Genomic DNA, 23,110 nt, shown 5'->3' with positions numbered 1-23,110 from the left:
TCCGGTTTCCAATCGCCCTTGTCGTCGCAAAGACCGCGCGGTCGGGTCGAGGGAAATCTCCAGGAGCCGCACCTAGCGTAGCCGACGGTTTGAGGACCCGAGTGCCTCCCCTCTCCCTTGGTGAATCGCCCGGCCCCTCGCGTGGCTCGGCCCGATTCTACTCTTCGGCCCTAGGCCGGTGCGAGGCGCCTGACCTCTCCCACTCGCGCGGTGTCCTCGGACACGCAGCTACGCAAGCAGAGCGCCGGGCGCTGTGAGGCCCAGACCCGCAGACGCGCGTCCCCAAGATCACGCAAACGATAGAAGGCCGACGTCGCCAAACGGCGGGCTAATTCAAAAACTCAACGGTCTATTGACTGCGTCGCATACGGAAAACGTTGCTCGATTTGTGTGTTTGAGAATGGCCGGTCGTTTTTTTCCGGGATTGTGATTGGCTGGGACCGCGGCGAGGTTAAATATTGTTTCCATATTTGGTGTCTGCGTGACTGGAAAGATGTGGGCAACATCGCCGAATCCACCGTGTCTCAAAAGGCAAACAGTCATGGACGGCAATGGCAATTGAGAGAAAAGGCTCTCGACGCGGAAAAAATCTACTTCATCGGCCAACCGCTTTGCGTAATCGAGCCCATCACAGCTCGTGGCGGCGTCGCGCTCCCTCACAGCAAACCAAAAACCATGTCCGCGTTCGCTGCCGTTCAGGTCCAGGTCGCCGGCGTCGTTGCCGCGCGCGCACCCGCCAAGGTGAGCGCCGTGTCCCGTGCCCGATACCCGCGCGATCCGCGGCCCACCCGCAAACCCTGCCTCGATCGCTTTTTGCGTCCCTTCGCCCCGGCTGACCATCGCGCGCCCCGAACCCTCACCCTGATCGTTGAGCAGGCCACCCGCCGCGGTTCTTCCGTCGTGGTCCGCGCGGCGCCCAAGCCCGGCGTCGACGGCGTACCCTACACCGCCTCGAACACCTTCATCGTCCCCGACGGCGACGCCGCTATCGTCCAGCGATTCCAGGAGGAGATGGCTGCGCGGCAGGCGCTCATGAAGACCCTCCCGGGTTTCACCTCGTGCAAGCTCACCGCGGGCTCGGGAAACGAGTTCACGTTCGAGCAGGAGTGGACCACTAAGCAGGCGTACGAGGACTACATGAACCACCCGCAGAGGCGCAAGAGCCACCTCGCGGCGGGCATCTACCAGTACATGCCCAAGGATAAATGGAGCGTGCCCGAGAACTTCACGCCGATCCTGCCCCGCAAGTGAGCCGTCGGCGCGCGGTGGGGGGGGGGGTGTGACGGTGTGACGGTGGGTACGGGAGTGTGTCGGCTCGGTGGACGCGCGTCGTCGAGGATCGCGGTCGTCGGGGATGGAGAACCGCGATACGATAGCCGCGCGGGCGGGGGCGCCGAGGTTAAAAAAAAAGAGTGCGAGGCAATCGCGCGGCGATTGCCGGTGGTGTCTATTAGCTGCGGACGGCGGGGCGGCGCACGGGTCCCGCCGGTTCGATCATTATTGTTCGTATAGCAAGCACGTGGGGCGCGACGACGCGCCCGGTTGTAAGCCGCGATAACATCTGTGGCGGTTCATCGTCCCTCCTTCGTTTAACGTCAGAAGGGATTCCTTCGTTTGGCTGCCAAAAGCTTCGACTTTTCCCTAACGAACCCACCCAGAGATCGTGACACGCGCGCGCGTCATGCTGGCGACACGCGCCGGGTTGACGCCCGCGGTGGCGACCGCGTCGACGCGCCGATCGAGGATGCCGAGCCTCGCGCGCCCCCGCGGAGCGCGCCGCGCGCCGCGGACCGTCGCCGTCGCTCGCGCCTCCGTGTCCTCGTCGTCAGGCGACGAGGAGGTGGTCCCCGAGCTGCTCGACGAGGACGACAGCCGCAGGAACGAGCTCGAGTGGGACGCGCAGTCGTCGGCGACGGGGCTCAGCGCGCAGCTCCGCACGACCAACGCCCTGCGCGAGCGCCTGTCGCGCGAGATGTTCCACGTCAAGCCGGAGGAGGTCGCGCCCGACGTCGTGTACCGATCGCAGGTGCACGAGGCCAGGGGCTCGGAAGACTACAACGCCCTGATGACCGCGTGGAGGCCGATGATCAAGAGGCAGCTCCTGGACTTCACGTACGACACCGAGCGCGCCTTCTGCCCGGAGGCCGGGGTGTTGCTCGTGCGATGGCGCGCGGAGTGGGAGGGCGCGTTCAACGCGGATGCGCAGATGCTCAACTTCATCGAGGAGAACTTCCCGGACTACGCAGAGACAAACGCGGAGGAGTACGCGCGCTTAAAGCGCGACGTGGACGATCCAGCCAACTCCAGGTCGTTCACCGGCGATAGGGAGTACGCCGTGCGGGGAATCACCACGATCAAGGTCAACGCCGCGGGGTTGGTGACGAGCCACGAGGATCTGCTCGTCGCCAAGGGCGAGTACATGATGGAGGCGCCGACGCGTTCGCAAGACGACGGCGAGGCGGGCGTCGTGCGCAGGGACAAGATCGTGTGGAGGGGAGACAAGGATGTTTACAACACAACCGGGGGCACCGGCGATGCGTCATCGGAGACGGAGATGGACGCGGACGACAGGGCGGCGAGGGACGAGTTCGCGGTGACTGTCTTTTACAACGCGCTGCGACCGCCGGGCGCCAAGGCGGTGCCGTGGTTCTTCGACGTTCTGCTCGAGCTCGAGTGGCAGTACTTCCGCAGGCAGGTGGGGGACGACACCACGGTGATCCAGACCAAGGAGGAGTTCGTCAACACCATCGTCGCCCTCCTCTTCGGCGTCGTGGTTCTTCCCACCGCGATCATCACGACGGCGGTCATCGCGGCGGTGACGCAAGGGGAGATCCCGGCGCTGAGCGGCGGGGACAAGTACGACATGTTGATCCAAGAGGCGAACGCGGAGGACGTGCGCAAGGGGAAGGACGTGGTCGGGGCGAAGGGCGCGAAGGCACCGGAGCCCAAACTCGACGCCGACCTGCTCAGGACGCTATACGGCGCCAAGATCGGTCTGTGACGAGTCCAGAGAAAGACATCGGCAACGAATAGCAAGCTCGCGAAATGCACGTCAAATACGAAGGTAACTCGGAATGATGCCCGCCTAAGACGAATACCCGACGTGCCTCCTATCGTCCCATCTTACCATTCATGAAGTCCTTGTTGGCCTGGAGGATCTCCTCGTGCGTGTTCATCACGAACGGCCCCCGCGCCGCGATCGGCTCGTCGATGGGCTCCCCGGCCAGCAGCAGCACCTCCGTGTTCTTCTGCGTCGCCGTCAGCCTCAGCGTGTCCCCGCCGAGGTGCATCAACGCCACGCCCTGCTGCTCCACCTTCTTATCCTTCTCGCCGACCGTGATCTCCCCGCGGCGCACGAACACGATGGTGTTGTGCCCCTCCGGGATCGGCACGTCGAACGGAACCTTCGAGTTGGCGATGCGAATGTCCAGGAGCTCCACCGGCGAGTGGGTGTCCGCGGGAGCCTTGCATCCGTACGTCGCCTCGTCGCCCGCGATGACCCTGATGGTGTTCTCTCCCGTGAGCTTCTCCCGGTCTTCGTCGTTGGCGCACTTGAGGGGAATCACCGGGATGTCCTTCGCTAGGATGGGCTGGTATCGCGGCTTTTTCATCTTGTGTCTCTTTGGCAGGTTCAGCCAGAGCTGCGCCATCTCAAACACGCCGCCGGTCTGCTGGAAATCCGTGGAGTGGAACTCCTCGTGGATGATACCACGCGCCGCGGTCATCCATTGCACGTCGCCCGGGCCGATGACGTCGCGATTTCCGACAGAATCGCCGTGCTCGACCTCGCCCTGCCACGCGATTGTGATGGTCTCGAATCCGCGATGGGGATGTTGCCCGACTCCTCTTCTCTCGTAGCTCGGCTTGAATTCCTTGGGCGCCGCGTAGTCGAACATGAGCCACGGGGAGAGCTCCTTCGTGAACGCCTTGTTGTGAAACACGGGGAACACGTGGAAGCCGTTGCCAACCCAGTGCCTGGGCGGGGCTCCCAGGATCTCGCGAACCTCCTTGAACTTCTGCTCAGTCATTGCGGACGCGTGTATCGCTCGGCGGCTCTGGGGCGAGCGGAGTGTGCGACGGAGGGATGAGGCGCGATGAGCTGCCTTTGACGGGGCGGCCACGAGCGGGTTGATTCTCCTCGATAGGACGGAGAGCATGTACCGACGAGTGGACCCGAGAGGACTGACCGGCACAACGTCACGTGACGTGACAAAACCATCTCGCGTGATGGCAGTTTTTTTATTTTGACTTCCGAGTCTTGAGACTGACTCACGTACGGATTAACGCTAAACAAGCGATTTCCCAACTGTTTCAACGTTGAAAGAGGCAAATCCGTCAAGCAGTCAAGAACCTCGCCTGCGATCCGCTGACCGATGAAACCCTAAAAAAATAATTTCGAGGTTTTTGGAGAAAACCGGGGATCGACGCGCGCCGTTAACCCTCTTACAGCTGCGCCGGCGACGCCCGACAAAGTAGACTTTGCAAAGATGCAGTCTCAGCTCTCCCAGAAGGAGGCGGACATCCAGATGATGCTCGCCGCCGGTTGCCACCTCGGCACCAAGAACTGCGACTTCCAGATGGAGCGCTACGTGTGGAAACGCCGTCAGGATGGCATCTACATCATCAACCTCGGCAAGACCTGGGACAAGCTCATGCTCGCCGCGCGCATCCTCGTCGCGATCGAGAACCCCTCTGATGTTGTGGTGCAGTCCTCCCGCCCCTACGGCCAGCGCGCGGTGCTCAAGTACGCCCAGTACACCGGCGCCAAGGCGATCGCCGGCCGCCACACTCCGGGTACCTACACCAACCAGATTCAGGAGGGCTTCCACGAGCCCCGCGTGCTCGTGCTCACCGACCCCAGGACCGATCACCAGCCCATCTCCGAGACCGCGTACGTGAACCTCCCCACCATCGCGTTCTGCGACACCGACTCCCCGCTCAAGCTCGTCGACGTCGCCATCCCCGCCAACAACAAGGCCAAGCACTCCATCGGCTGCCTCTACTACCTCCTCGCGCGCATGGTGCTCCAGATGCGCGGCACCGTCTCCCCGGCCAACCCCTGGGACGTCATGGTCGACCTCTTCTTCTACCGCGACCCCGAGGAGCTCGAGGACAAGCCCGCCGCGGAGGAGACCGCCGTCGTCGGCGACACCCCCGCGGGCTTCGACGCGTCGGGCTTTGGCGCGCCCGTCGCCGCGGGCGCCGCGGAGCCCTGGGACGAGCAAGCCGGCGCCGCGCCAATGGGCGGTTTCGGCGGCGCTCCCGCCGCGGGCCAGTGGAACGAGGCTCCCGCCCCCGGCGGCTGGGACGCCGCCGCGGCGCCCGTGGACGCGTCCGGCTTCGGATCGGGCTTCGACGTCGCTCCCGGCGGCTACTAAGAGGCGAGGGTGTGATCACGGGTCGAGGGGTAGGGTTTTTCCCTCGACGATGATCAAATGGGTTTTTTCTTAAAGACAGACTTAGAGAACGGCTCGCACCTGGAGACTAAACGGGAAACGGCTCGCGTTCCTGGAGACTAAACGGGAAGAAAAACGAATGCGCCGAGGGCGGCGCGCGCGACGAGGCATAGTACATCTCTTTTGTAACGCGCGCAACCTTTCGCTGCTATTGTCGACGTCTAACGCTTCGGACTATTTCTAATTTAGTTTGGCTATCATCAGTAGTTCCCCAGCTGTGCGTTGTGATTCCGGACCGCACTCAAGACGTTCGTGTCGAACAGCTCGCACCGTATCGGCATCTCCATCTCGTAGAACGGGTTCTTCATCACGTAATCGCTGTACAGGTCGTACACCGAACGCAGCAGGTGCTCGAGACCGAGCGTCTTTGGCGCGGCGGTGACGAAAAATTTGGTCCCCGTCGGCGTCTGCGTGCACCGCAGGTCGAACTGGTCCGTCTCCAGGAGCTCGATCCCGGTGCACCCCTCGACCGGTGAGATCTGAATCGACATCGCGTGGATGGCGTGCCTGCGACGGGGCGGGGAACGGGCGGGCGGCGGGTTCGTCGGTTAGCGCTCGCGCGACGACGCGGCGTCAACTTTTCGGGCTACGCCAGATGGGACGGGTTCCAACGGCGCCTGGTTCGGCGCGGGGCCTGGGGGTTTCCGAGCGGGACGTCGTGAAGGGGGGGCGCACCACATGCTCGCCAGCCTCATGGTCTCGTTGACGTCGATGTGCGGTATGTCCGCGTACGTCTTGTGGTACACGAGACCGCCCGACTTGTTGATGATCCAAAGAGAGTGCACGCCCGGGGGCACGCCCGCCTCCTGCGCCAGCACCGCGCGGTTGCGCCACTCCAGGTCCAGCGGATCGATATCCTGGGACATGGTGAGGGGCGGGGGGGTTCGGGGCGACGCCGCTCCCGCGTCCGGACCTGACCCGACCGCGCTTCTCGATGTGGCGAGCCCCAAACTTCACCTCGTCGTCTGCGTTGTTTGCGAAGCGACTGGCGTTAAGTGTTAACGGCATACTTTTTTTGAACTCTTACCGCGCCGCTGTGCACGTTTTTCGCCGTCTAAAAAGGGATCGAGCGGGTCCCACGAGTATTTCGGTCAGATTCGAACCGAAATTGCGATTTTGGCGCTCGAACCGTGACCAATCCTCGGTCTAAAGACCACGCAGAGGCGATTTTCGACGCTTCGTTTCTCCCGATCCACATCTGCTCCATGAATCGGATCTGCCCACAGGCGCTGTCAACCGCCGCCTGACACGCCATCGAGGACCTTTCCGCGCCGCAACGAGGCACACTTTTTGATCGCAACTGTACCACCCAAGATGGCTGCCCTCAGCATGACCTCCGGCGTGGCCCTCGGCTCCCGCGCCGTCGCCGGCCGCAAGGTGACCGCCCGCAAGGCGATTGCCTCCAAGCCCCGCGCCTCCGTCGCCGTCCGGGCGTCCGGCGACCGCAAGTGGAACTTCTCCGCGGGCCCCGCGGTGCTGCCCCTCGACGTCCTCGAGGACGCCAAGGAGGACCTGATCAACTACAAGGGCACCGGCATGTCCGTCATGGAGATGTCCCACCGCGGCAAGGACTTCATGAAGATCGCCGAGGAGGCCGAGGCCGACCTCCGCGAGCTCATCGGCATCCCCGCCAACTACAAGGTCCGTCCCCGACCCACCCGCGCCGGTCATCCAAAATCAATCCGATAGATATTTTCTCGTAACAAACCGCCTCCAGCCGCCGCCGACGAGGACCCGTCGCTCATCTCGAATCTCCCCGCTCGCCGCTCCGATCGACAGGTTCTGTTCCTCCAGGGCGGCGCGTCCTCCCAGTTCTCCGCCATCCCCATGAACCTCGCCCCCGAGGGCGGCGTGGCCGACTTCATCCTCACCGGCGCGTGGGGCAAGAAGGCGTACGAGGAAGCGGGCAAGTACATGACCACCAACCTCGCCGCCTCCTCCAAGGACTCCAACTTCTCCACCATCCCCGACGTCAGCGACTGGAAGCTCACCAAGGACGCCAAGTTCGTCCACATCTGCTCCAACGAGACCATCGGCGGCGTCGAGTTCAAGGAGGTTCCCGACACCGGCGACGTTCCCCTCGTCGCGGACATGTCGTCCAACTACCTCTCCAAGCCCATCGACGTGGAGAAGTACGGCATCATCTACGGCGGCGTGCAGAAGAACATCGGCCCGGCGGGTATGGCCATCGTGATCGTCCGCGAGGACCTCATCGGCAAGACCCACCCGCTCTGCCCCACCATGTTCGACTACAAGCTCATGGCGGACAACGACTCCATGTACAACACGCCCCCTTGCTGGACGATGTACACCTCCGGCCTCGTCTTCAAGAAGCTGATCAAGATGGGCGGCCTCGAGGCCGTCGAGAAGATGAACGAGGAGAAGGCGAAGATCCTCTACGACGCCATCGACGGCTCCGACGGCTACTACAACAACCCGGTTGATAAGAAGTACAGGTCGCTGATGAACGTTCCGTTCACCCTCGGCGGCGGCGAGGATCTCGAGAAGAAGTTCCTGAAGGAGGCGGCCGCCGCGGGTTTCGAGTCCCTCAAGGGGCACCGTTCCGTGGGCGGCGCGCGCGCGTCCATCTACAACGCCATGCCCAAGGAGGGAGTGCAGGCGCTCGTCGACTTCATGGCTGATTTCAAGGCGGCCAACTAAAAACCTCGCCGAGCGCTCGCGACCGCGGCGTCCTCACACCACATCTGTTTATTTTGCGTATTGCCCGCGTCCATTAGCATATCAGGACGTTTAATGTACAAGTGATCAACTCCACGGCTGACAACGAAGCGCAAAGCGGCTAGGTTCGCTCTAAATCGGCCGCCCGCCACCAAGGAGGCCCCGCTCGCAAAGTCGTCCCCTTCGGCCCCAGCGCCGAGTCCGCGTCCATCCTCATCTCCGCCGCGTGCAGACACAGCCTGTCGTCGTCCCTCAGCACCCTCGGCGTCGCACCTCCCTCGCGGCTCAGATCTACGCCGCCGTACAGGACGTCCCCCAGGATCGGGCACCCGATCGCCGAGAGCTGCGCCCTGATCTGGTGCGTCCGACCGGTGACGAGCTCAATCGTCGACACGTACGCCCGCGACGCCTCCCCCGCCTCCCCCGCCTCCCCCGCGAGCCGTTTCGTCAGCCGTTTCGTCAGCCCTTCGGTCTCCTCGCACCCGAGCACGCGGAGCACGCACAGCTTGCGACCGTCCGGGGTCACGAACGCGTCGTCCGAATACTTCCCATCCGCCGCGACGTCTCGCCACCGCGGATCGCCCGGCTCGAGCTCGCGCATCTCGAACCGAGCCGGACCCTCGCGCGCGCCGCTCGATTCCTCCGTCCAGTGCTCCAACACCCCGACCGGGACCGCGCGCGCAGTGACGCACTCGTACGTCTTCGTCACGCGCCTGCGCCGCAGCGCGTCGTTGAACTCGGCGGCGAACGAGGAGCGCCTCGCGAGCACCAACACTCCGGAGGTGGCCACGTCGAGCCGGTGCGTGGTCGTCAGCGTCGTCCCTCCGTCGCCGTCGCCGTCGCCGTCGCCGCCCCACCAGCTGTGCCCCCCCTCCTCCTCCTCCTTCTTCTTCTTCTTCTTCTCCTCATCCTCCTCCTCCTCGTCGTCGTCGTCGTCATCGTTGTCGGTCGTTTCCAGCCTTCGGAGCGCCCTGGCGACTCGATACGTCGCGCACTCCGTCGCGTTGTCCAAGCTCGGCCCCGCGGGAACTCCCGGGGGCTTGTCCACCGCGACCCAGTCGCGGCCGCGGGCGATGATCCGTCCACCCCAGTCGCACGCCACCGCGGCTGGAAACCGCTTGGGGTGGACGTGCACCCTGACGTAAGCGCCGTTCGGTAACGCGCGGTCCGGCGAGTTGACCCTCGCGGGGCGGAGGGATCGACGCACGCCGGTCTTGTCCTTGGGGGGCGGGACGTCCGCGGCGTACACCGCGCCGATGCGAACGAGCTGCGTCACCGTCGTTTCGTCGACATCGTCGCCGGGGATGTGGGCGGGGAGGACGGCTGCGATCAGGCCGCCGGCGTCGAGGATGACGTGCTCCACCCGGGGAGGGAGGGGGTGCGGGGGCAAGGGATGGAGCCTGAGCGGGTGGAGCTTGGCGGAGGAGGAGGAGGAGGAGGAGGAGGAGGCGAGAGCCGAGCGCCGAGCGCGTGCGACGTGCCTCCACGCTATCGTCCTTAGGCGTGTGAGGCGGGGGACGACCGACGACATCGTCCCGGTCGGCATCCTCCCCTCGCCCCTGGCGATGTGCTTCCTCGGGTCACTTGGAACTATTTTTCAGGTGTTTTTCACATCGCATGGGCAATCGACGGCGGGGATGCGGGGGATGCTGGTCACGTGCGGGAGGGACACCGCGGTGAAGGTGTGGAGGTGATGGAGGGCGTGGCGACGGCGCGTTCGATATGTCAAAGCAGGGTATGTGACATTACACGTGGTAATGATTATTGTGAAAAGACAGCGGCGCTCCGTCTCCGGCTCCGCGCGTGAACTTTTCGAGTTCACGGCGTGTGCGGGGAGCTGCGATTGTTGCTGAGTGACAGGTCGTCCTTCTCCAGCTTTTCGAGCTCATACTTTGTTCTCGCCGTTCGCCTTCGCGGCGGATTCGCCCTCGGGTTCCTTCTTGGCGGCGAAGAAGATCTTGACGCAGATTGCGCTGAACACGGTGTACAGCAGAAGGGAGTTGGCGTAGGCGAGGGAGAATACCTGGCTGATGGGAATCGGAAGCATTGCCTCGCAAGCAAACGGCACGTTATTCTTGAAGTTCTGGCACATGTAGGTCTTGTCGTAGAAGAGCTTGAACATGTCCAAGGCTTCGGCTTGGGTGACCTCGCATGCGGCGAGAAGTTTGCGACCAGAGTGACCAGAGCCACCAGAGCCACCAGAGCCACCAGAGCCACCAGAGCCACCAGAGCCACCAGAGCCACCAGAGCCGGAGGGTGGCGTCCAGGTCGAGTCTTTCTTGATGTACCAAATGCACGATCCATCTGCGGTTTGCTCATCGCTGGGACAGTTGGTATAACCAGAATCCCCGAGAGTGGCCTGAGCATCGGACGTAGCATAACGGCCATCGGACTTGCACGTGTTTTTCGTCTTCAGCTCTTCGCTGAAGGCCTTCCTCGCCGTGAGTGCCTCGGGGTTGCCTTTGTAAATGCCGCCAGACGGTTTCCATGTGTCGGGATGCATGATCGCGGGTTTGTCCGGCATGAAGGCGAAGGGTACGTACTTCCAAGCCTGAGCATCTTCGACCCAGATGACGGAGTCAGTAGCGTTGTTGGGCGGGGTCGAAATTTTGGGCGGGCGCGCCAGTTCCTGGCACGTGTCGAAGTTGAACTTATTTCCCCAGTATTCATCGACCATCATGGGGGTGCAGTTGTACGTCCCGCGCCCGTAGTCCCAGTCGGTCTGCAGTGTGAAGTCCCGAGTGTAGTTGGCGGACGAGGCGTACCACACCATCAAAATGATGAACGCGACCCACTGCGAGAAAAGGAGGAACGCGTTGAACGGGAACAGGACTTTCTTGTCCGCGATAAGGTCCTCATCCTTCTGCGAGTCGTAGAATTCCGGCGAGATGGGGACGAGCTTCTCGGCGATGGACTTGGCTTTCTTCGTGACAGCCATGTTTCCGGCGATCGGGGTCGGCGGGGGTGTTCGACCTGTGGTCCTTGTCGTGCGGGGCGGTTCGCGTTCTTGTGCGCCGATAGGACGGTGCGGTGCGCTTTGCCGCACGCGACGACGAGGTAACGAACCTAAGATCAGTGTCCACCAGTGTCAGTGTCAGGTTTCAAACGCGTTTCGGGATACGTCCTCGGCAACCTACTTGTTCATAACGCGCTGTGATTGGTGGAGGACACTGGATTTTTTCCGATCAGCCAATGGCACTCCGCGCAGAAAAACGTGGACGAAAGGGAACGACAAAGGACCCTTGGGGGAAAGAGGATGACGCGATATTTGTGACTCATCCTCACAGACCAAGGTTTATTATGCGGGTTTTTTCCAGCACATCTCAACGAGAAAATCCCAGGGCCGACTTTTTTTTTGTCCGAGACTGAACGCACGATAACGGTCTTGGCAGGACAAATCGGGCGCTCTCTCCACCATCTTCCAGCAGGCGGGGGGGTGCCACCTTTTTTGAATGATAGTGGGCACCCCCGCCCCCGCACTTCTCCGCGCGCCTGCCTCCACCGACTGTTGCCCGTGACCACCGTCGTCATGGGCGACGACAGCGACTCCGATGAGATCCTCATGTCGGAGGACGCGACGAACTGGAGGTCCGTGGGCAAGAGCGTCAACCCCCTCGCCGAGATCGCCAAGATCACGAAGGGCCGCACCCCTCGGACCCAGGACCGGAAGCCCATCCTCGGGAACTCCACCAACACCGCCGCCGTCACGCCCGCGGGAACCGCGAGCACGATACCCGCGCGCCCCGCCTTCACCCCCGCGGCGGCACCCGCGGCGTCGGTGGCGTCGGCGGCGCCCGCGCGGACCCCCGCGCCCAACCCCGCCGCGAGCGTCGCGGCCCAAAACTTCGGCGTCGACGACGACGACGACGAGGTGGAGGTGACCGGCGCGAGCGCGTTCCGGGGCGCGCTGAACGATTACCCGCACGCGCGGCACCTCTGCCAGTCGCTGCCCCTGGACAAGGACCACCCGCACCGCGCGTCGTGCCCGATGTGCTACTGCTTCGTGTGCGAGGTGCCCGCGCCGTGCGACGAGTGGGGCGACGGCGCCGCGCCGGACGCCGATCACTGCCGCGCGGTGGACGGCATCCCGCGCTGGGTCAGCGCCAGGGACGCGCGCCGCCGCGCGAGGAACGCCGCGAACGGCGTGCGCGCCGCGGGCGCCGACAACATACCCGACTACTTCGCCAGGCGCCCGCGGCCGGCCGTCGACGGCAAAGGAGGCGCGTTGAACGCCGACGCCGCCGAGGGAGGGGGAGGGGGAGGGGGACTCGAGGGCGACCGCGTCGGGTTCGCCGGTGCCGCGTTCGGCGCTCTCTTTCCCGAACCCGAGCGCCCGGAGGACGTCGCGGCGCAGACGGAGAACCTCAACGAGATCCTCGCGGGTCTCGAGGACCAGGAGAAGGCGGAGAGGGACGAGATCGATCCGCCCCCAGGCGCGCTCAGGGTGTCGCTGCTGCGGCACCAGCGCAGGGCGCTGGCGTGGGCGCTCAAGCGCGAAAACGGCGCGGAGGCGCGCGGCGGGCACTGCCGCGGGGGGATCCTCGCCGACGATCAGGGGCTGGGAAAGACGGTGTCGATGCTGGCGCTCATCGTGAGCGCCCCGCCGCCGGAGACGGGCGCCAACGCGAACGGCGTCGCGAGGCACGTCATTCGCAACCGCCGCGACCTCGGGGGCCGACCTCGGAGCGCGCCGCCCGCCCGGAGAGGGGGACGGCGAGACGACGCCGCCGACGACGACGAGCGCCGGCGCAGCGCGTCACCGGCCGTCGTCCTCCGCTTACCCGCCGCCGCCGCCGACGCCGACGACGGACCAAATCACCTCCCCTCGTGCGTCTGTCCGGCGTGCAAGCGCCGGCGCAAGGAACGCAGAAAGTCGCTCGCCGACGCCGAGCGAAAGCGACGCGCGACGATTGCATTCGGAGACAGCGACGACGAGGACGCCGTCGCCGCTCGGGAGAGACACGAGCGACGCGAGGCGCTGCGCAGGGAGCGCGAGCGCAGGGAGCGCAGGGAGGCGGGCGGACGCGGGAGTAACCGCGACGAGGAGGGACCCGCGGGGGACTCGGTATCGGGTCGACGAGGGCGCGAACGGATCGGCGGCGTTGGGCCCGCGCGGACGCCGGCGAGGACGCTCATCGTGTGCCCGGCGATCGTGGCTCAGCAGTGGAAGGACGAGGTGGACGAGAAGACGGACTTGCGGTGCGTGATTTACCACGGCACCGCGCGGCGGCACCTCGACGAGCGGACGCTCCTGGCGCACGACGTCGTGGTCACCACCTACGGCACCGTCACCGGGGAGTTTACCAAGGGTGGCGAATCGCCGGGCGCCCTGTTCAACGTCGCGTGGTGGCGCGTCATCCTCGACGAGGCGCACATCATCCGCAACAGGCGCACGATGGGCAGCGTCGCGACGTGCGCGCTGCAGGCGTCGAGGCGCTGGTGCCTCTCGGGTACGCCTCTGATGAACGGCGTCGACGACGCGTTTGCGCTGTTTCGCTTTTTGCGGTACCAGCCGTTCGCGTGCTGGCCCCACTTTAACAATCACATCTCGAGGCCGAGCGCGTCCAGGCGCAGGGTGGAGGCGAGGGTTGGGGCGCTCGCGTCGCTTCGCATCGCGCTCGCGGCGGTTTGCCTTCGCAGGGTCAAGAGCCAGCAGATCGAGACGGACGTGCCCGGAAAGCTTGAGCCCATCGTCGACTTACCTCCGAGGACCATCGCGATTCGCGAGATTGACTTTGACGAGGCGGAGAAGGACTTTTACAGGGCGCTGGAGGAGAGGACGGTGACGATGTTCGACACGTACGTGAAGAGGGGGTGGAAGGCGAACTACATGCACATCCTCGTCTTGCTCCTGAAGCTGCGACAGGCTTGCGACCACCCGCTGCTGCTGAAGGAGGCCAGGGAGCAGAACGAGCCCGACGCGGACGGGGTTCGCACGATGACCCGCGATGAGCTCCTCGGCGCGCTGGGCGCCGAACGGGTTCGCGCGCTGGAGAAGGACATCGAGGACGAGGCGAACTGCCCGATCTGCATGGACGCCATCGAGGGCGACAAATGCGCGACGAGTCCGTGCGGCCACGGCCCGTTTTGTCGCGACTGCCTCGTCATCTCGCTCCACGCGCAGGCGGTCGGCGACGGCGACAAGGGCGCGTGCCCGCTGTGCAGGCACGAGGTCGACCCGGAGGACGGAGTGCTGAGTTTGAAGTCGTTGGTCGACGCCCTGGAAGCCCTGGACGTCAACGTCGAGCGCGACGCCCGCATGGACCAGGCGAGGCAGGAGATTCAGAGGGCGATTAACGACTTTGCCGAGCTCGGGCGCGGTCGCGGTCGAAGGCACGTAGACGCCGCGGGGCGCCAGTTCTTCGCGGCGGTGGACGCGAACGGCGGCGTCGGACCGGGAGTTCCGCAGCCGGACGACGAGGACGAAGAGGAGGAGGAGGAGGAGGCTATCGACGTCGCGGATAGCGCCAAGACTCGAGCGATTCTCGACGAGCTCGCCGCGATCCGAGCCGAGGCGCGCCCCGGGACCCCGCCAACGCAGTGCGTGGTCTTCTCGCAGTTTACCAAGTTTCTGGACATCATCGGTCCCAAGATCGAGGACGCGGGACACGCCGTCCTGCGTTTGGACGGCACCCAGAGGCTCTCGCAGCGCGCGCGGGTGGTGGCCAAGTTTCGGCGCGGCGAGGCTGGGGTTCTCCTGGTGTCGCTGAAAGCCGCGAGCCTCGGGTTGAACTTGAACTGCGCGTCGAGGGTCATACTGACCGACCCGTGGTGGAACGCGGCGATCGAGGACCAGGCCATCGACCGGTGCCACCGAATAGGCCAGACGCGCGAGGTGAAGGTGACGAGGCTGCTCATCCGCGACACGGTGGAGAACAGGATTCGGGACCTTCAGGAGCGAAAGAAGGCCATCGTCGCCGCGGCGCTCGGCAAGACGGGCGAGAGCATCGCGGCCATCCGCCAGCAGCTGTCCCTACGGGATTTGCAGGACCTGTTCGGTCGCGTGCGACGCGTGGAACCAACCTTCGAGCCCGTCCCGGTCCCCGGTCCAGCTGGCGGGGGGCTCGACCCGGGCACCGCGGACGACGTCGGTTCCGACGCGTGGAGGCTTCGCGAGGAGCGGCGACGGCGTTGAACCCCTCGGAATCAGGCGTGGGATTGACGCGACGGAACGAGATGAAACGAGACGCGGCGCGCGCGGCGACGTAGACGTTAACGATAGCACCGCAGATGCAACAAACGACTCGACAAACGACTCGACTCGCGTTAAAAGCACTACATTAAAACACGGAGAGGAGCGCGAAGAGGCAGTACAGCGTGAAGCACGGATACGCCACCACCAGTCTCTTTCCCTCGCTGCTCTGCGGCAGCGACCGCATGAACTGCGCCGTCGCCTTGCTCGTGCACCATGTCACCAGCACGCCCGCCACGACGCCCGTGACGAGCCCCCCGGGCAACGCGACGGCGAGCGCGGCGAGTAAGCACATGGGCAGCATGCAGTAGCCCACCACGCTGCCCGTCCGGTACAGCTCGATCCCCTCGCCGTGCGCCGACAGCTGGTTCAGCAGCCAGTACATCGCCATCGTGCTCAGCGTGAACCAGCCGAGGATGTACCCGAAGTGCACGCGCCCTCGCAGCAAGTGCAGCGCGCCCATGAGAAACGCGAAGAGGAGCGGGCCCGCGAGATCATCGTCGCCCGCGTTGTCGTCCGCGCGGCCCATCGGGTTGAGCATGGCGATCGTTCGGCGGACGATCTGCCCCGGGTCGATGCCGAGCTCCTCGAGCAGCGGGGGCTCGTCAAGCTCGGGGCCGCCGGTGAAGTCCGGGGTCCCGCCGCCTCCGAACGCGGCGCCCCAGCCGCCTCCCCCGCTCCCCGCGGGGGGACCGCCCCATCCTCCGCCCCCCCCGCCGCCGGCGCCGCCGCCGCCGCCGTTGCCGCCGTACGCCGAGTACTGCGACTTCTGGGAGTTGTAATCGGAGCCGAAGCTCATGAACTCCATCTGCGCGCCCTAGCGATCGGATTGGAGAGAGGGGAACCGGGCGGGTGAGCGAGTGTCGAACGTTGAAGGGATGCGGGGCTCGGCCGTGTGACGGATGAACTCGGAGGGACGCGCGGGTTCGACGCGCGAGGCGAGAAGGGTCGGGCGCGATGTCGCACCTGTGCGGGTCCGCCGAAGCCGCCTCCCTGCGACCCGTGCGGCGCGAAGTCCCCCATCGCGGCGCCGCTCCGACCCGAGTGTTACCCGCGAACAGCCCCGGGAGAGATCGACGAAAACAGCACCGGAGCCCGCCGCGCGCGGTGCCCCTCGCGACCGCCGTGAACGACGCCGCGCTCGAGCGATGCGCTCGATGCGTCACCCACGCGCGTGACGATGCGCGCGCGAAAGTCGCGTAAGTCCCGCGGACGACGGGGTCCCCGACGACGCGGCGGAGATCTGCGGTCGAGTGCCGTTGACACGACGAGCCGGGTGCACAACCAGCGGTCGACCGACCAGCGATGCGCACTCATAAAAAAATTCTCGCTTGAAAACCGGCCCCGGCGCCTCACCCCTCGGTCTCTTTGCGACGCACGTTCGCGTGGTTCACACGGAACTTCGTCAAGATGGTGCGTCCCTTTCGTTCGTTCCCCTCGCGATGCGCGCGTCCGCGTCGCCGATGCGCCGGCTCGCGCGCCCTCGCAGTCGCGTCCGTCGGCCGAACCCCGGAATCTCCGGGTTTTGGGCTCCCGGGCGCGGGGCCGCGAGCATGGCGTGTGTTTTGGAAGGGTCGGAGGCCCCGCGGGCGGGCGCTCGGCGCGTCTCGGCGAGCGTCGGTCGGCGCGCTCGCGCACGGTGGCGTCGTGTACGCGCGATCGTCGCCGTCGCGACGCCTCCGACGGGCTTTCGCCGACGCGGACGCGCGGGGGTCTTCCCCATCCGGACCGGGTTTTTTTAGGGTCTGGAGCGCTCCAACCGCAGGAGATGAAATCGTCGCTGACCTCGCCCCCCCACCGCCCTCCCCATCAACAGCCGTCCCAGAAGACCTTCAAGATTAAGCAGAAGCTCGGCAAGAAGCAGAAGCAGAACCGCCCCCTCCCCCAGTGGATCCGCATGCGCACCGGCAACACCATCAGGTGCGCTCCCCCCCAGATTCCACCACGCCCCCCCCCACAGGCGCACCAAGGGGAAAAATAGTCGATTTTTTAGGGTTCCCCACCCGCCCTTCGCCGTTGATCTCTCGCTGACCATCCGCGTTCCTCCCTCCCGAACCGCCAGGTACAACGCCAAGCGCCGCCACTGGCGCCGCACCAAGCTCAACTTCTAAGTCTCCCGACTCGGTTAGTCTGGAGCTGGAGCGTGGGTCGGGGGTGCACTCGCGCGGGGTGCGCCTCGGGTGTGGGTGGCTCGCTCTCACCGTAGCGTAGGATACCCTCCACCGCCGCCGCGGGCGCGTCCTCGGGACGACGCCCGGACGCGTGGGGGCCTTGTCAATATCGAGAGCGACCTTCTTATAAACGCTGGCCACGCGCGGGAATGACGTTTGAAAAGTGTTATGAGCGTCGTTACAAGCGGCGCGAGCCGACGACTTCGTTGCTCGCGCCCGTCCCCAACCCCTTCGCCATTGGTTCGCACTAGGTAGCTATGGTTGCACACGCACGATCGCGCGAGACTCCTTCCCTGTCCCGCGGACGGGGCGCGTTCGGAGGTCCGCCGAGGTCCGAAGTCTCAGTTCCCCGCGGGCTTGGCGGGCGACGAGTTGAGCTTGGAGGGCTGGTGCAGGTCCTCCTCCACCTTGGCGTCCTCGTGCTTCTGCTTGTGCATGGAATAGTCCGCGCTGTCGAAGTACTTGACGTCCTTGTGGATGAGCTTCTTCTTCGGCGCTAAACCCCCGAACTTGGCCTTGAGCTTCTCCTCCTGCTCCCTCATGATCTCCGCCTCCGATTTCTGCGCGCGACGGGGACGGGAGGCGCGGTCGGTCAGCGTCGCGGGTGCCGCGGGTGGGGACGAGGGGCGCGAGGAAAAATGTCTCGGGACGGTTGCCGACGCTCGGGGCACGCGGGTCGCACCTCCTCCATCTCGAACGTTCACGCGCCGACGCACGGATCTCGCGTCACGGACTCGATACGTCGCTGATGCGTCCCGCGGATCGAGTCTCAAACCAAGGCCGGCGTTGTTCAACCCCCGCGCCTTTTCGCTGTGCGCCACGTCGTCGAGACTGCTGCTTCGTCATCAACCAGCGGCGAGGTATCGGGAGATTCGTTTCGCGGGTTCGAATCTTCGTTTGAAAGCGCTTGAAAGCGACGGGGGAAACTTTTGAAAGCGGGTCAAACCATTTGAAACGGGATCGATATGTTTTTCATCGGTAAAAATGGGTCCCTTTATATTTCCAGTTTGCGCCGCCACCGGTCAGAGTTGATGGCATGCGCCAGCTTCAATCTAGTGCTATTTGCCTGGGGCCATGTGGCCTAATGGATAAGGCGCCAGCCTCCGGAGCTGGAGATTCCGCGTTCGAATCGCGGCTTGGTCAATGTTCTTTTTTTTGTGTTCTGAGGACATGGGCCGACGTGGCACGACGTCCGCGTCCTCCCTGCGAAGTTTCACATCGATCCGTGCAGTTTGGAGGCGTCGGCGGGCGACGGCGCGGCGGCATGCGATGCTTTAGTGCAAATTGCCAAAAAAAAAAGTTTGGCGCGAGCAAAATATCTTATGCATTTGCCTACGCTCACACGCGAAGCCCGCCCTCGGATGACTTCGCAGGGAGGCGGAGCTCCGGGACACGTCGACGGCACGGGGTCCGGGACGAGGCACTGGAAGCCCGCGCCGGAGGGAAACACCTTCATGCACGAGGCGAGCCACCCCGCCTCCCCACCACGCCGACGACCCGAATCGGATGCGTTCCTCCGCCCTCTCCGTCGGCCCCCTTGCCGCCCTCACCCCCGCGTCGTTTCCACTTGGCATCGCAGGTGCGCAACTGCTTCAGCATATCGAAGCTTATGGAGTGGAGGGAGGACCCCGCGCGTAAGGGCGAGGCGGAGGCGATAGACAAGAGGATCACGGTGCTCATGGACATGGCGTACCTGAAGGCGAACGAGGAGAAACTGGGCGAGGAGGCTCTGACCGCGCTGAGGCGCTTCGAGGCGACGCACCGGCCGGAGTTCCAGGCCGACCGACAGCGGCAGATTAGCGAGGCGAACGTGGCGAGGCAGGAGCGTCGATGGGAGGCTGACGCCCACGTAGACGACTAACTTTTAGCGACGACGCGATCGAGGATGTTACAAAAGCTAACAACCGTCCGTCCGTCACGGCGGCGCCGGCAGTCCCTGCTGCGCGGACTTGTACCCCGAGAAGTTCTTGATGTTCACCTCCAGCACCGTACCGGGTTTGAGCCTGCTCACGTCGTCGTCGTCCGCGATCAGGATGTCGGGTTCCTTGAACACCTGCAGCACCTGCACCGGCTTGCACTCGAACTTGTGCGCAATCTCCTCCCTCAGCTCCAGGTAGCTCTGGCGGCCAAAGGGAATCTCGCGGTAGTGCCGCTCGCCCGGGACGCGAACCTTGAGGAACACGCTACTGTCCTCTATCGTCACCAACTCGCCAGGTCGCGTCTGGCGTCTGCGCGTGTTGTCGATCACTTCAGCCGCGTCGTCCGGCGCCATCACTCCGGCTTCCTGAAGCTCCGTGAAGAATCGCATCTTCATCGTCTCCGGCCTCAGCCTCGCCGGCTTGCTCGCCCTCCTCGTCACCTGCATGTACACGCTCAGCAAGAACCCGTGCTTGACGTCGTAGATCATCTCGATCTTGGGCTGGTACCCCTCCCAGCGACTGACGTCCTTCTCGATCCACGAAACCTTCTGATTCGCGTTGAGCGCGTCGGCGTCGCCATCCTCGGCGATGACCGACTTGCGCAACAAAAAGTCGTCCAGGGCGTTGAGGTCGATGCCCTTGTTCACCTTGACGCGGTAGGTGATGACCCCGGCGGTGCGATCGTTGAGATCGCGCATCATGCTGAACACCCCGGTCCCCACGCCGAACCACACCATCATGGATATTATGAACCAGAGCATGGGCTTGGACATGAACGGGTCGACGATGTACGCCCTGGCCCACGAGGTGTGCACCACGGACCACTCGCCGGTGAGCCGGTCCAGTATGTCGAACGCGAGCGAACCCGCGAAGATGACCTGCATGACGTCCAGGGACGTGGACTGTCGCTCGTTGATCTTCAGCTGCTGCAGCATGTCGCTCGAGTTGCCCCGAATCTCCTCCTGCAGACGGAACATCTGCGTCTCGGCTATCGTATCCGCCATCTGCCGTAGCCCGTTCACCTCGTGCCTGGCGCCCAGCAGCACCTTCTGCATGTCCTCGATGCGAACGTGGAGGTCGTTCAGGATCGTCTTCACCTTGAGCACCTGGTACAGGCGGTATCCGGATTCATCCGTGGGCTCGGCGTATATGGAGGTGTCCTGCTCCAGCGACTCGCGCAGGTACAGGAGAACCTCCTCGAGGAGGATGATGTCTTTGGACGTCTCCGATAGGGTGTGCCGGATCCTCGGGATGGAGTTCGGGTCCTGTTCGTACTTGGCGATGAGCTGCCGCGCGGTCTTGAGCGTGTCGTCGATGATGAACAGCCGATTGAACACGTTGTGCACGAACACATCGCGCGACCTCAGCGATAAAAACGCCAACATGACCGGCTCCTGCATCTTGCTGTGGGGTCCGATGAGCATGATACCGTGCGAACCCGTGATGACGATGTCGTTATCGCCGAGATCGTGCGCCTCGTGCGTGTCGCCCAGCACCTGCCTCAGCTCGTTCTCGAAGGCGTCCTTGTCGAGGTAGCGTTCCGCGGACATCTTCGGCACCACGCGATCGGCGATGATCACGTTCACCTTGTCCCTGTTCAGCGTGTTGCCCAGGAAGATCATGTCGAGTAAGTCGCGCTGGTGGTTGGACAGCAGCGACTCCATGATTCGAGAGGAGTCCACGTGGACGTCCACGAGGAGACGCGCGAGGTTATCCAACGAGATGTTCTCCAGTATCCTGTCCATCACCGATTCGATCATGAGCCCATAGACAATCGTGCCGTCCATGCGGGTGTGAATGCCAAAGTGCTCAATCTGCACGATGCCCTCGTCCTCCGGGTAGTACACCTCGGCCTCGATGTTCGTGAACCGCGTCATGTCGTGGTCCAGGATGCTGACGGAGGTCAAACCGGTGGGAACCTCGCACTGCGTGTTCGTGGAGTCGTCGTCCACCTGCGCGGTGAAGTATCCGCCCTGGCACCGCTCGTTGGAACCCAGCTTCAGGTTGAGCTCGACCACCTGATTGGCCCCGAACGGGATCCACTCGCCGATGAGGATGGTGACGTTCGAGATGGTGATGACCTCGTCGAGATCGTCGCGGATGGTGGACTCCTTCGTGGCGCTCTCCGAAGCTCTGTGCGCGTTGCTGCTCATGATGGGCCCGCCGACTCTTCGAAGCGTTTTTGGCAGGTAAGGGGACACCACGTAGGAGACGTCCTCGGCGTCCGTCACCGTGGACTCCCTGCTGAACGTCATCGTGCGGAGCAGGAACCTCTTATCCTCCCACACCACCTGCAGGAGCTTCCCGTCGACGATGCACAAGTCGTCCACCAGCTGCCTCTCCTCGTCGGGGAGTCGCTTGGATATCAGCGCCAACCCGCTGGGCGAGATCTGGTACGCCGTGACGCTCTGGTGCTCCTTGGTGGACAAACGCAGGCCCTTGACCAGCTTGCCCTCGACGAGGTCGTCCAGGTCGTCTTTACCCTCCTGCGACACGTTGAGATACACCCGAGTCGTCTCGACAACCTCCGACGCCGGCGCGTAGTCGTACTCGAACACCTTTTGCACGATGCCCTCGTAAATCAGCACCAGCATCGGGAGCTTGCGGATCCACCGCTCCTTCTCGTGCACCGTCTGCGCGCAGTGCGAGTACTTGGAGATGAGGTACAGCAGCTTCATGTGGTTCATCGTCCAAAAGTCGTCGCTCTTCTCCTTGTTACGATCCGCCGCGACGAGCCCTTTATCGTCAAACGCCGACACCACCTCGTCCATCGCCCTGAGCTGCTCCGACGCGTCGTTCACGGCGCCGATCACCGACTTCGGGTTCACCGCCAACGCGGGAACGTCGCCCGCGTCCGATCGATCCGAACGGGGCCCGACCCTTTCAACCCCGCCGCTTAACCCGCCCCCGCCCCCGCCGCCGCCGAATCCGCCGTAGGACCCGGGCCCCGGCGCCATCTGCCCGACAGCGTTCGGGTCGATGGGCGCGAGCCGCGGGGCGACGGGGTCCCGGCCCGTCGCGCTGCCGGGCCTCGGCGGTCGGCCCGGAGCCGATGACGCGGCTGGCACAGCTGTCGGCGCTGGCACAGCTGTCGCGCCCCCGTCGTTCGCGCCGTCTTCGGCCGGACGCATGCCCTGGAGCTGCTGCGCGAGGGAGGAACCCCCGGCCTGCGCGCCCGCGGGGCCCATGCGCGTCATCCTGCGTTCGTCGTGGGAAGGGACGCGAAGGAAGGGGTCAGGACGGGTCGAATGGAACTGTTTTGGCAGCGGGCGGATGATGCCGACTTGGATTTTCCGACGGGCTTCCGGCGGGTGCGTCGGGTGGATGTCGGGTTTCGCACCTGTATCCGCCGGTGTCGTTGCTTGGTCCTTCGCCGTCGTCGCCGTCCTGCGCGTCGTGGGTCGGATCGGGTGCGATGGGTCAGGGCGGCAGTCGGGTGGAAACGAGGGCGGTCCGAGGGAAATTTCAAAAAAAAAAGTGAGAACGGGGGGCGAGGCTGGGGTTGACGCGAGTCCACGGGAGGTATCGGGCGCGCACCGGCTGGAAGCCGGGCATCGGCCTGGGAGGCATGCCGCCCTGGTTGTCTCACGCTACCGCTGCGATGCCCCCGACGCGTTATTCGGCGGGCGCTCGGCGCTCTGACGAACGGGCGTCGTCAACAGCTTTTTTGAACGCCGGTGCAGTCACCTCAAG

At 64.5% G+C, this 23,110-nt stretch overlaps 14 protein-coding genes across 14 annotated transcripts; 7 read left to right on the top strand and 7 right to left on the bottom strand.

Annotated features, from left to right (window-relative positions):
* The first annotated feature begins 645 nt into the window (after positions 1-645).
* MICPUN_105201 (predicted protein) lies at positions 646-1,573 on the top strand. Its single transcript, XM_002499868.1, has 2 exons — positions 646-741; positions 877-1,573. Exons 1-2 carry the CDS (start codon positions 676-678, stop codon positions 1,249-1,251), a joined length of 441 nt encoding a protein of 146 aa, XP_002499914.1. The 5' UTR covers positions 646-675; the 3' UTR covers positions 1,252-1,573.
* A 171-nt stretch (positions 1,574-1,744) lies between these two features.
* MICPUN_56433 (predicted protein) lies at positions 1,745-3,001 on the top strand (the record flags this gene model as incomplete). The annotated part of the gene is made up of 1 exon (XM_002499867.1): positions 1,745-3,001. The coding sequence occupies one exon, from the start codon at positions 1,745-1,747 to the stop codon at positions 2,999-3,001; it is 1,257 nt and encodes a 418-aa protein (XP_002499913.1).
* Positions 3,002-3,110: 109 nt separating this feature from the next.
* On the bottom strand, positions 3,111-4,028 carry MICPUN_79394 (predicted protein; the record flags this gene model as incomplete). Its single annotated transcript, XM_002499398.1, has 1 exon — positions 3,111-4,028. The coding sequence occupies one exon, from the start codon at positions 4,026-4,028 to the stop codon at positions 3,111-3,113; it is 918 nt and encodes a 305-aa protein (XP_002499444.1).
* A 454-nt stretch (positions 4,029-4,482) lies between these two features.
* Positions 4,483-5,606, top strand: MICPUN_107814 (predicted protein). Its single transcript, XM_002499866.1, has one exon. The coding sequence runs from the start codon at positions 4,488-4,490 to the stop codon at positions 5,376-5,378; it is 891 nt and encodes a 296-aa protein (XP_002499912.1). The 5' UTR covers positions 4,483-4,487; the 3' UTR covers positions 5,379-5,606.
* A 47-nt stretch (positions 5,607-5,653) lies between these two features.
* Positions 5,654-6,322, bottom strand: MICPUN_78444 (predicted protein; the record flags this gene model as incomplete). The annotated part of the gene is made up of 2 exons (XM_002499397.1): positions 5,654-5,963; positions 6,132-6,322. 2 exons carry the CDS (start codon positions 6,320-6,322, stop codon positions 5,657-5,659), a joined length of 498 nt encoding a protein of 165 aa, XP_002499443.1. The 3' UTR covers positions 5,654-5,656.
* A 463-nt stretch (positions 6,323-6,785) lies between these two features.
* On the top strand, positions 6,786-8,117 carry MICPUN_93571 (predicted protein; the record flags this gene model as incomplete). Its single annotated transcript, XM_002499865.1, has 2 exons — positions 6,786-7,097; positions 7,236-8,117. The coding sequence occupies 2 exons, from the start codon at positions 6,786-6,788 to the stop codon at positions 8,115-8,117; spliced, it is 1,194 nt and encodes a 397-aa protein (XP_002499911.1).
* Positions 8,118-8,256: 139 nt separating this feature from the next.
* MICPUN_99132 (predicted protein) lies at positions 8,257-9,681 on the bottom strand (the record flags this gene model as incomplete). Its single annotated transcript, XM_002499396.1, has 1 exon — positions 8,257-9,681. One exon carries the CDS (start codon positions 9,679-9,681, stop codon positions 8,257-8,259), a length of 1,425 nt encoding a protein of 474 aa, XP_002499442.1.
* Positions 9,682-9,732: 51 nt separating this feature from the next.
* MICPUN_56439 (predicted protein) lies at positions 9,733-11,073 on the bottom strand (the record flags this gene model as incomplete). The annotated part of the gene is made up of 2 exons (XM_002499395.1): positions 9,733-9,972; positions 10,027-11,073. 2 exons carry the CDS (start codon positions 11,071-11,073, stop codon positions 9,733-9,735), a joined length of 1,287 nt encoding a protein of 428 aa, XP_002499441.1.
* Positions 11,074-11,664: 591 nt separating this feature from the next.
* Positions 11,665-15,270, top strand: MICPUN_56440 (SNF2 super family; the record flags this gene model as incomplete). Its single annotated transcript, XM_002499864.1, has 1 exon — positions 11,665-15,270. One exon carries the CDS (start codon positions 11,665-11,667, stop codon positions 15,268-15,270), a length of 3,606 nt encoding a protein of 1,201 aa, XP_002499910.1.
* Positions 15,271-15,415: 145 nt separating this feature from the next.
* MICPUN_56441 (predicted protein) lies at positions 15,416-16,350 on the bottom strand (the record flags this gene model as incomplete). The annotated part of the gene is made up of 2 exons (XM_002499394.1): positions 15,416-16,144; positions 16,294-16,350. 2 exons carry the CDS (start codon positions 16,348-16,350, stop codon positions 15,416-15,418), a joined length of 786 nt encoding a protein of 261 aa, XP_002499440.1.
* A 353-nt stretch (positions 16,351-16,703) lies between these two features.
* On the top strand, positions 16,704-17,630 carry MICPUN_56442 (predicted protein). The gene is made up of 3 exons (XM_002499863.1): positions 16,704-16,740; positions 17,144-17,247; positions 17,390-17,630. Exons 1-3 carry the CDS (start codon positions 16,738-16,740, stop codon positions 17,436-17,438), a joined length of 156 nt encoding a protein of 51 aa, XP_002499909.1. The 5' UTR covers positions 16,704-16,737; the 3' UTR covers positions 17,439-17,630.
* A 26-nt stretch (positions 17,631-17,656) lies between these two features.
* Positions 17,657-18,305, bottom strand: MICPUN_107816 (negatively light-regulated protein). Its single transcript, XM_002499393.1, has one exon. It carries the CDS (start codon positions 18,038-18,040, stop codon positions 17,840-17,842), a length of 201 nt encoding a protein of 66 aa, XP_002499439.1. The 5' UTR covers positions 18,041-18,305; the 3' UTR covers positions 17,657-17,839.
* A 277-nt stretch (positions 18,306-18,582) lies between these two features.
* MICPUN_56444 (predicted protein) lies at positions 18,583-19,359 on the top strand (the record flags this gene model as incomplete). The annotated part of the gene is made up of 1 exon (XM_002499862.1): positions 18,583-19,359. The coding sequence occupies one exon, from the start codon at positions 18,583-18,585 to the stop codon at positions 19,357-19,359; it is 777 nt and encodes a 258-aa protein (XP_002499908.1).
* Positions 19,360-19,413: 54 nt separating this feature from the next.
* On the bottom strand, positions 19,414-22,987 carry MICPUN_56445 (predicted protein; the record flags this gene model as incomplete). Its single annotated transcript, XM_002499392.1, has 3 exons — positions 19,414-22,615; positions 22,758-22,804; positions 22,955-22,987. The coding sequence occupies 3 exons, from the start codon at positions 22,985-22,987 to the stop codon at positions 19,414-19,416; spliced, it is 3,282 nt and encodes a 1,093-aa protein (XP_002499438.1).
* Positions 22,988-23,110: the final 123 nt, after the last annotated feature.

This window comes from Micromonas commoda, chromosome 2, assembly GCF_000090985.2.
Source record: "Micromonas commoda chromosome 2, complete sequence".
NCBI lineage: Eukaryota > Viridiplantae > Chlorophyta > Mamiellophyceae > Mamiellales > Mamiellaceae > Micromonas > Micromonas commoda.
This window is presented reverse-complemented; position numbering and strand designations above follow the sequence as displayed.